At 35.5% G+C, this 11,238-nt stretch overlaps 1 protein-coding gene across 2 annotated transcripts; it reads left to right on the top strand.

Annotated features, from left to right (window-relative positions):
- Window positions 1-4,986: 4,986 nt before the first annotated feature.
- Window positions 4,987-9,590, top strand: LOC120086095 (pentatricopeptide repeat-containing protein At5g25630). Of its 2 annotated transcripts, XM_039042538.1 has the most exons (4): window positions 4,987-5,172; window positions 5,723-5,886; window positions 7,032-7,943; window positions 8,438-9,590. In XM_039042538.1, exons 2-4 carry the CDS (start codon window positions 5,782-5,784, stop codon window positions 9,332-9,334), a joined length of 1,914 nt encoding a protein of 637 aa, XP_038898466.1. In that variant the 5' UTR covers window positions 4,987-5,172; window positions 5,723-5,781; the 3' UTR covers window positions 9,335-9,590. The 2 variants fall into 2 exon arrangements, with proteins under 2 accessions (XP_038898466.1, XP_038898467.1); XM_039042539.1 differs by lacking the exon at window positions 5,723-5,886.
- The last annotated feature ends 1,648 nt before the right edge of the window (window positions 9,591-11,238 follow it).

Raw genomic sequence — 11,238 nt, 5'->3', positions numbered from 1 at the left:
AAGCCAACTGAGGCTTGCGTTGAAGCATCCCTGCGTTCACATCGACACATATTCCAGGGACGCTTCTTCTATCTTCATTTCTTTTGCATTATGTATTTTATCAATGGTTTGTGTTTAATCATTGTTTGCTTGTCTTTGTGTTACGTTTTAAGTTGATTGATGAATGTTATTACTTTCTTATTTAAGAGTTTTATTTAATTTTGAGTTAAATAAAATTGTGTACAACCGAAAAATGCTTAGGATGGGAATAAAACTGACGCGTTGGACTTAAACCAATGCATGGCCCAAAACCGAAAGGACGCATCTCGAAAACACAAAACACTCGATTGCCTAAAAACCCTAGGCACATCATTTCGTCTTCTTAATAAATGAGGATGTCAGGGGCCCCTGACGTCACCGTTCTCTCTCTCCAGACCTATAAAGTGCACACCTTTAGACAGTCTCTTCTTCTTTCATCTTCTTCAACCCGACTTTGAAAAAAAAAAACCCTAGCTCCGAAAGTAGGACTATGACTCATTGGAAGAGAAGACTCAGTCATAGGGATCAGTGGTACATAAGGAGATAGATGTAACTACAGGGGCATAACGGTTATTGGCCCAACTGTACTTACGAGCGATCCGTGAAGGATTGTCCCACTGCTGATTGGTTAAGATGGACACATAATATATCTGTAGTAAGGAGAGTTCAGCTGTCGGTCTTTAGTGGAGTGCCTGGTAGTTAACGGATGGTGGATCCCGTGAGTAAAAAGTTTAGTCAGTTATTCACGTACCATTGGAGCTTCGGAGCTACAGGTCCATGAGGTCCCCTTGGTAGCTTGGATTCTGTTGAGGATCAGTTCTTGATGTTGATTTGAAATGTTCAAATTGACAAGAGGTATTTTGATTATATATGATATAATCGGTATGATATATAAGATACATCTAGTGGAGGATTGATGTAAATGAGATTTACATTAAGTACCATGGAATAGAAAAAAAACTATAGTTTATATATTTCATGAGATGAAATATTAAAACTATAGGTTATAAATATAGTATGATAAGTTGGTTATCATTTATATTTATAATAATATTAATTATTGGATAATTAATTCTTTTTCTTTTAAATAACCAAAGTAGTGGGTGGTTATTGGATCTTGGTAACCGTGAGTTTAAAAAGAAACTGGTTTCCTATTTTGAAAAGAGGTTTTTACAAACATTTGAAAAGGTTTTTTGAGTTTTCTCTCGCGAAAAAGAAACTCACGAATTGTCAAGTAAATACAGATTTACTAAACGACGATTGGGCGAGCTAAACGATCGTGCAGTGTTTATTAAACGATTGCATAGCTTTGCTACACGATCGCTGGCCCAAGGTAAACATTCATGTAGAGTCTGTAGGCGACATACCGAGCTAAACGATAGAGCTAAACGATCGCGTAGCTGTTGCTAGAAAATCACATAGCCTTATCTAAACGATTGGGCATCGACCTATACGATAGGTCTCAACCATCTTCTACTTGCCCAATCGTGTACGCGATCGTTCTTTCCTCCATTCGTCTGCCTTATACCAAGTCCGAACAGAGCCCACCCTCTGGATTCTCACACCGAGAATACCAAGGTCGCCTTGTTGGTGGTGTCAGACTCAACTCGACACCGTCGAGGTTTTCTGGAGGCCGTTTGTGGTGCTGTGGAGGCCGTTCACTGTTGCGGAGGAGTTCGTGACCGAGGAGATCGTTGAGGACGAGCGTGAAGTGTTCGTACGGCGTTCGTGCTGTGTTGCGTTCGTGTAGATCGAGCGCTCGTGGTTGCTGTTGTTCGATCAAAGTGTGCAACGGAGCGTGGAGACGTTACTGCCTATGTGCGTAGAGTTTATCTCTTTATGCAGTTGTTGTTCATGTTGTAATTTCTGGAATTATATGCATAACTGTTTGTTTGAAGTCGACTGTAAATGATTTGTTGATTCATGATTATAATTTGGAATAGTCTTGTTTTGCTGCTCATGGAAATCTCGCTTCTGATTTCTTTCAAGACCAATAATTGCACTCTTCGCACTATAGATATATTTATGTGTTCATTGGATATAACCATTCAACAGTGCGATGACCCTTCACAAATTGCTCGTAAGTACAACTGGGCCAAATTACTGTTTTGCCCTTGTAGTTACATCTAACTCTTTAAGTACCACTAATCCCTCTTATGAACAATAAGTCATAGTCCAACTACACCAAGTCCCTCTCGGACTATGAGAGGGTGTGACCACATTGTTCAAGCCTCAGAATCAACCCTTAAGGGAGCAATTTATCTACTTACCCAACATCAGGGAATGAGTGAATTCCATCTTGTGTAGTTGTATTCCCAGCTCCCCAATTAGACGAATCCTCAAAATGGTAGGCATATTGATTCGGCGATCTGGCCACTGTTACCCATACAAATCAAAGGATCGCCTTCATAGGCAGGAGTTTACAATGGTAGGCATATTGTATGCGTACGTGCATGCGTGCGTACGTGTGTGCATGTGCGTGCGTGTGTGTGCGTGTGTAAGTGTGTGTGAAATTATTATTTAAATTGTTTAAAGGGAGGGAAATAACTTCCTTCCCCTAGATAGTTTTTGACAAATCATTCGCCTTCTTCTTTTCCCAAGTGAGAAAAATAATTTCTCTAAGTTTTACAGAATTTTATCCTTGAGATTTCTCCTATCTCAATTTTCACTCTCCCTTTCCTAGAACTTAGAGCTCACACACTCTTGAGAATTCTCTACTGAAAAGAGAATACATAAGGCTCCGATTGGTGATGTTTTGTACGAATTGTTCACTCTCCCTCTCCCAAAACTTAGAGCTCACACACTCCTGAGAATTCTCTACCGAGAAAAGAATATAGAAGGCTTCAATTGGTGATGTCTTGTACAAATTGTTCATGACCGGTTCAAGGGATTACTTGAAGTTTTTTTGGTTTTTCAAGGATAAGTTTGTTTCTAACTCTAATTCTTTTCTATGATTAATTTCTAAAGTATGCTGTAATTTTTGTTGAATTGCATAATTGTTCTCTATAATTTTATGTTTATGTGAAAGTTGTGAATTAGGACCGATCCTTGCTTTCGCAATGGACCTCACAGTTCCTTCATATATATCATAGAAATTCTTATAAAATATTTCTAATGAATGGATATAATCATCTTATTCAATATTTGTTAGTATGAGAGTACAAAAATAACCCTATTGTCCATATCCTTTTATAAAGAAATCACAACTTGAGATTTACTATATGTTGATGATTTGAGTAGAAATTCCTGAAGAGATTTCAAAGACAATAGAATTTCTGAAGAAAGAAATTGAGATGATAAATTTTGTCTTAGCTTGCAAATAAAGCACCGAACAGATGGAATTGCATCAATTTATATATTATAGATAATTTGTGGATTATTACATCATTGAATACTCCTACGGTGGTTCATTCACTCAATGTGAAAAAGATATATCATTTGATCTCATAAAGATGAAGAATGTTAGGTTCTGAAGAACCATAAATTTTGAGAAATAAGTGCACTTATATAGATTGACTAGTTTATACACTGCACTGTGTGGTATTTTTCAGTAATTTTGTTATATATATATATATGATATTCCTCCAAAAGGAGGATATTGGAATAGAGTTAAACATATGGTATGTTTTATTTGAGAATTAGTTTACATTAATTTATTTTATTCTAATAAATCTATTTATAATCTAGTTGGTTATGAAGATGCAGGTTAGTTATCTAACTCATACAAGCTAGATCTTAAATAGGTTACTTAGTACATGGAGAATAATTTTTATATCATGACGATCATAACGGCTACTTCTTCAAATCATACTGAAATTCTTATAATTCACGAGGTTAGTCAAGAATGTGTATGGCTAAGATCAATGACTCAGCACATTTGTGGAACATGTGGTTTGTCTTCTAGTAAAAATCTTCAATCGATATTATACTAAAACAACACAACATGCATATCTCAAATCAAGTGAGGATATATTAAAGGAAATAGAACAAAGAATATTTTACGAAAGCTTTTCTACACTTATGATCTTGAAGAAAACGGTGACATCACTATACAACAAATTTGTTCGATGGATAACATAGTATACTTATTTACAAAATCATTACCAACCGCAACTTTTGAGAAATTAGTGTACAATATTAGAATGCGGCGACTCAGAGATCTCAAGTGAATATTAAATTATATGAAATATGTACTTTTTTCTTCACGATTTTTTCCCCAATGAATTTTTTCCTAATAAGGTTTTAACGAGACATCTTTCATATATATATAGACATTTAAAGGGGAGTATTATAAATATTATGATAATAGATGCTCATTAGATGCTCATGCTTAGTGTCCATTGACTATGTGTTGTGCTCTCATTTCTCAAACTATTGTCCATGTGTTTCAACGTTACACATTATTAATGTCCATGAATCAATCTCCTACTTGCCAAATTGTCTATAAATAGTGGCATTTTGTGTGTCTTGGAAGATTGAAAATACACACATTGGACAAAATCCAAAAAGATTGGAGAAAGTGGAGAAATCCATCATTTTTATTTTATTTACTTTTGTTATTTATTTATTTCATATATTTATATTTTATATTTTATATTTATTTATTTAATTATTATATTATATTATATTTTATTGATCCTTGTTCTCATTGTGCTTTTCAAGTTCACAACAAATTAGTAAATATATATTTATTAATATAATGTGTTGCGGTTTGGTTCAATTTTCTACGATTTTTAGGGTTGTGAATCGAGGACCGAACTGAACCACTTGGTTATGTTCTTCAGTGAACCATCGATTTCATATTCTTAAAAAAGATCCGGACCAGTCTAGTTGGTTCGGTCCGGTTCGACCGATTCATTGGTTTTTTTGGTTTTTGCACACCCCTATTTACAAGTATACTTATTACTGAAAAGAAAATACATGTAGAATATATATTAGAAAAAAAAAAAAAACAGAAAAGAAAAGAAAAGAAAATACATGTAAAATGGTCCGAGAAATGGAACCCCATATTTGAGAGCCTCAATTTTATAATCCTCTTATCCAGTTTCCGTTCGTCTGAATTCCGATGGCAGTGAAAATTTTTGGATATTTCTATAATAACCTTTCAACTCATCGTCTTTCCCTCCAGCAACTCTTCAACTCAAGCCAAAGCAGGTAAAATTCATTCGCCATTTTCTTCTACTTGTTGCAGTTTTCTTGCAGTTCTTGAATTTGCTTGTCTGAAATTTGGTTTGGCTAAACTGCGATGTATATGTATATGATCGTTATTTACTTATTTGAGCGCGCGTATGTGTGATGCGAGCTGCGATGCAAGCAAGCGCTTGTATTCTGTTTAGCGTTATTTTTTTCCTTTATTGATTTGATAAGTAGGTGAGATATCAGGTACTCGTTGGAGTTTTCTAGCAGTTCTTACATTTGTTTGTCTGAAAATTGGCTTGGTTATATTGCGATGTATGTATGTGATTGTTATTTACTTGTTTGTGCGTGCGTATTTGTGATATGAGCTGCGATATCAGTGAATGTTCGTGTTTTGGTTGGTTGGAGGTCTTTTTAGTCCAATGGGAAGTGAACTTTTTTGTTTTTTGTTTTCCTTTTTCCGTAAGGCTGTAACTGAACGTTAATCTTTGGAACTTCTGGTGTTTGGTATGGAAATTAATTTGATGCATTTGTTTAATGGTGTAATATGGGGGTGCTTTGATGAAAGGCTTGGAGGGGCAAGCGGAATGAAATTTGAGGTTGGTCAGTTTATGTGAATAGCAGCAAATGGGAGAGTCAGGAGACGATGAGGCTCGTTCTAGAACCATAAACAAAGATCAGACAGCCACTGCTACTGTCAAGAAAAAATGGTCTCGATCAGTTCCTGTCAAGGTACTTGTGTGCTCAGTCCTTGTCAATTTACTGAAGATGTTCTGATCAGTAGTCCAAATTCAAGATTAGGTGTTTTGTGGCTTGGTTTTACTCCGCTTTCGCAAATAGGCTAGGGTGCAATTTTCTTGATAGTATAGGCAACTGACAATCTGATAGCAGCCATTTCAATTTTGTTAATGATGCAAGTTTCAGCCAATATATATTGTTTTGTTTCACGTGTGAGCTTAAAATCTTCATGACGTGCTTTATCAATCGTTGCACTCTTTATCTTTGATACTTGTTGAGTTATACTGTAATAGTTAGGACAGATGATAGTTTTAGACGTAAAATAAAATAGGTTTCTGCATTGTGTATCAAAGGCATTGACGGAGAAATCAAAACCAAGACAGATTGAGGTTTGCAGAGAATTAGGATGTCGAGGAATATTGATAGTTGTATTGACAGAGTAGATTAAACACTGAGAAGGTCAGATTGTTTCCTACCTTGGGGCTTCAGCTTGTAGGACTGGAGTTATCATCCCTTGAGGGAGAAATCAGAATATAGTGAAAGATAGACTGTTAAAATTATAGTGAGGAATTGCAGAGTAGCCTTGCCGCCATGATCCAATGGGATTCAGCATTTTGTCGCTCTAATTCCTTTACTTGTTTATTTGAAATTATAGTGAGGAATTGAGCATGTCCTAAGATTTACTCTTAGTCAAAAAATGCATCCACTGAAGTATTTGACTCTTTACATGGTGTTTCCAATTCTACTTTTGGCTATCATTTTACGTTTATTTTGGACTTACACATAGTTTTAACAGTTATAGGGTGGACAGTTTAAGAGGTAACTCATGCATCAAATAATGCATGGACAGTTTCAAATTCCCCCACTTGTTATAATTTTATTTGCACTTAACTTGATTTAGCATGATAGTACGGAATAAGATGGTGAATTATATCCTTATGTGGTTTCCCAAACGTAGTAGATACAGATTCATCTAACCTGGTCAAACTTTTGCAGCTTCCTGCAGATTAGTTAACACCTAAATAATGTGGTTCAAATATTTTTAGCAATATTTCCCTATTTCATTTCACGGCAGAGTCATTCAGTTGTATTTTCTTTTTCCTCATCTGCTTTTTGGCCTCTATATTTTATTCGTGCAGGATGTTTCTCCATATAACAAAAAAAACACACACCCCACTCTAAGTTCTGAAGATGGACAAAGTGAATTCAGTTGTTTAGATTGCACACCCAGCGTAAGTTGTGGAATAGTGCGCTCAAGAACAAAATTAATGAACATTTTGATAGAAAAAGGGAAACCTCAGGAAGCACAGAACGTTTTTGACAATTTGATTGCGGAGGGGCATAGGCCCTCTCTAGTAACATATACAACCCTGCTGTCTGCATTGACTGTCCAAAAGCGCTTCAAGTGTATAAATTCAGTTATACAGATGGTGGAAGAAAAGGGAATGATTCCAGACTCTATATTTTTTAATGCTGTTATTAATGCTTTTTCCGAAGCTGGTAATGTAGAAGAAGCCATGCTAACTTTTAGAAAAATGAAGGCTAGTGGACTAAGGCCAGGTACAAGCACTTTCAACACTTTGATAAAAGGATATGGCATTGCCGGTAAGCCTGAAGAAACTGTAGAACTGCTGGACTTGATGTACAGAGAGGAAAATTTGAAACCCAATCTGAGAACTTGTAATGTACTTGTCAGAGCATGGTGTAAGAAGAAAAAAATCGCAGAGGCATGGAATGTGGTGCAAAATATGGTAGCCCTGGGAATCAAACCAGATGCTGTTACTTACAACACCATAGCAACTGCTCATGCTCAGAGTGGAGAAACAGATCGAGCTGAAGAGATTATTAAACTGATGCAAGATAACAATATTCAACCTAATCAGCGGACTTGCAGCATAGTGGCTTGTGGATATTGCAAGGAAGGTAGACTAAAGGAGGCCATGAGGTTTGTATACAAGATGAAGGATCTTGGCGTTCAGCCTAATTTGGTTCTTTTTAACTCGCTGATCAAGGGATTTGTGGAGTCGATGGACAGAGATGGTGTTGACAAGGTGCGGTTTGACCCCTTAATTACTTTGCGTAATTTCTTGTCATAGTTCTCATTGATTCATACAATAAGGTAGTGAGATAAAAGTCCTTATTATTTACAACTTGGAGCATTAGAACATTTTTTTGTTGCTTAATTCCGGAGGATTTATTCTGGTTTCATACCAAAAAAGAAGAGAGTGAAAAAATCTTCTGGAGTTTTTATCAAGGATAAAATTGTTGACTGGCGTGTGTGGAACTGATGCTTCTTGCAGAACCATCATATTTAATGTAATGTGCATGAGTTACTGTTTTCTTTTGTGATTTAGTGGAGTCAAACTCTAAGAAACACGGACATTATCATTGGGGCCAGTCCATCTTCCTTTTCCCCCATCTCTAGATTATCATGTTAACCAGGATTAGGTATATTTGTAGTATTGTAATGCTACATCTTTGTTTTGCTTTTGTATTGCTTATTGTTAGTTTTTGAAGAGCCAATACTGGAAAATAAAAAGTGCAGGCTTTGATGTTGATGAAAGAATTTGGAGTCAAGCCAGATGTAATTACTTTTAGCACAGTAATGAATGCGTGGAGCACGGCTGGATTCATGGTGAAGTGCAGAGAAGTTTTTGATGAGATGGTGAAGGCTGGTATCGAACCCGATGCACATGCGTACAGCATTCTAGCGAAAGGTTACGTCCGTTCACAAGAACCCGAAAAGGCTGAAGAACTATTAAATACCATGACAAGATATGGAAAACGTCCAAACGTTGTTTTCTTTACAACCATCATTAGTGGATGGTGCAGTTCTGGCAGAATGGATAACGCCATAAAGATTTTAAACAACATGTGTGAATATGGAGTTTCTCCTAATTTGAAGACATTTGAGACTATGATATGGGGATATGGAGAGGCAAAACAGCCATGGAAAGCAGAAGAAATGCTTCAAATAATGGAGGAATTCAAAGTTAAACCTGAGAAATCTACAATCTTATTAGTTGCAGAAGCCTGGCGATCGATTGGATTGACAAAAGAAGCAAACAGAATTATGGCCATTATGAAACGCATGGAAACCACTGATCAAATAGTGACGAAGAACGATATGCGAGCGGAGAACTCGGACAAGTTCTATAAGAAGCAGCTTTCTGGTACCTCTCATACCAATATATTGCAGATACCAAATGCTAATGCAGTTGATCAAAAGGGTTCAACCACTGGAAATAAAAGAAACCGTGTCTTACTGAGAGATGTTGATTCTTCTTTAGAAAGTTCGTGGCTTGCAACAAAATCAATTTACCAGACTCGCACTTGCAAGTTTGGGGAAAGGTTGCCTATCATCTCTCGCAAGCAGTCTCAAGCACAACTTGGTATGTACAGTCATTTCACACATTCATGTTTACTCGTGACATTGATGTAATCATTTCACACATTCATGTACAGTCGTGACATTGATGTAAAGGGCAACATAATAGATGAACTACCTTTTTTTTTTTCCTAAAGATTACTCCGGAAGGTTTTATTAGGAATATATTAGTAATTAGTTAAGTCAAAATGAGTAAAGCTCGACTGGGATAGTACTTGTATTATTAACCTTGAAGTCAGAGGTTCAATTTTCCCACTTCACATATTGTTAAAAAAAAGGTAATTAGTTAGAAATTTTGTCTGGATTTTAACACAGATGTACAGGGAATCTTGAGTGTATTAGGGTTGATCTCAAGAGTAGAAGGCTCAAATTCCTCAAATTACTTTTTATCTTATAAGCTCCTTTACCCTTTATATTGCTATACATTGTGGTGGGGATCTCCTATACATTGTGGTGGGGATAGGAGATTTGAACCACATATCTTTTAGTCGTTAACGCATTTGCATGCTAGTTGAGCTATGCTTGCATTAGCCTTATGGTTCTATTTTGGTTCTTATCAATGTCATTCTAGTTTGTACATTTAGATCCGTTACTTCTACGTGTGATGCGAAAATGAGTATAGTTCAACTAGGATAGTGCTTATATTATCAACCTCGAAGTCAGAGGTTCAATTTTCCCATTTCACATATTGTAAAAAAAAAAGAGGTAATTAGTTAGGAAAATTGTCCGGTTTTTAACAGAGAGGTACATGAGTTCTTAAGGAGTGAATTATGGTTGATCTCAAGAGTAGAAGGTTCATCAAATTACTTGGTTTATCTTATAAGCCTATTTATCCTTTAAATTGCTATACATTGTGGTTCGGGTAGGAGATTGGAACTACATATCTTTTAGTCGCTAACACATTTGCATGCTAGTTGAAATATGCTCGCATTAGCATTATGGTTCTATTTTGGTTCTTATCAATTTCATACTAATTTGTACATTAATATCCGTTACTTCTACGTGTGATTTTGGAGTCGGTTCGAAGATTTGATCTCCAATTTCATGTCAAATGGACAATGTTAGATAGCATTCCTTTCGTAATCCAATAGTTCTTTTCATCTCACATGATGGATCAAAATAGTGTTGAATCTTTCATAGTGCCAATCTCTTCAAATGCATTTTCAGTATATCTGCTAATCTTCCATTTCTTTCTGAGTCGGAGAAATGAAAATTTGAGAGGAAAAAATCAAATTTGACCACAACTTTATCAAATTGCACCTGAAACTTAGATGAATGTTCAATGAACTTTAAACTATAAAAGTGTTACAATGTTAATTATTTAATATGTTCTTACCCCAAATATCATTAAAAGGGGTTTCTAATGCATTCAGTGAATTATAAAACATATGCATGATGTGAAATTTTGAAAAAAAAAATACGTTAGGACTTTTTTTAGTTGAAATTTATGAATTTCGTCAAAGTGATTCAATGATCAATTTGAGTACTGGTCAAACTTATTTTTGTCCAAAATTTTAATTTATTAAAGTTTACTTATGAAAATTTGCAATCGGTTTGAATTAGTAAAAATTGAATCAAGAGTGAAAGTTGCAAAACTTATTTAAATTTAGAATTTAGGCCATGTTTACTAATCTATAATCAAAATAGTTGTATTCATAATGAGATTACATTGATGGATCATTCCTAATGAGCTTTAATCGCAAACGTAATTGAATTGTTTTTTATCACGTTTATTTTGATAGAATAACTAACAGGTTCGGTGGTATCTCCTAACGAATCCCACATAATAACCAAGTATTGATTAATCAACTTCGACTATGCAATCACATTGCTTTTGTTGATTACGGATCCAATCGTGGGTCCTACATTTCATTACCAGTATAAAATATAAATAAACAAATGTAATTAAATATGGCCTACTTTTTAAATTACCAACGATGAATTACGTTTTAAGGGAA

The sequence above is a fragment of the Benincasa hispida genome, chromosome 9, assembly GCF_009727055.1.
Source record: "Benincasa hispida cultivar B227 chromosome 9, ASM972705v1, whole genome shotgun sequence".
In the NCBI taxonomy this organism is placed as follows: domain Eukaryota; kingdom Viridiplantae; phylum Streptophyta; class Magnoliopsida; order Cucurbitales; family Cucurbitaceae; genus Benincasa; species Benincasa hispida.
The sequence above is the reverse complement of the archived record's forward strand: the minus strand, read 5'-3'. Positions and strand labels throughout refer to the sequence as shown.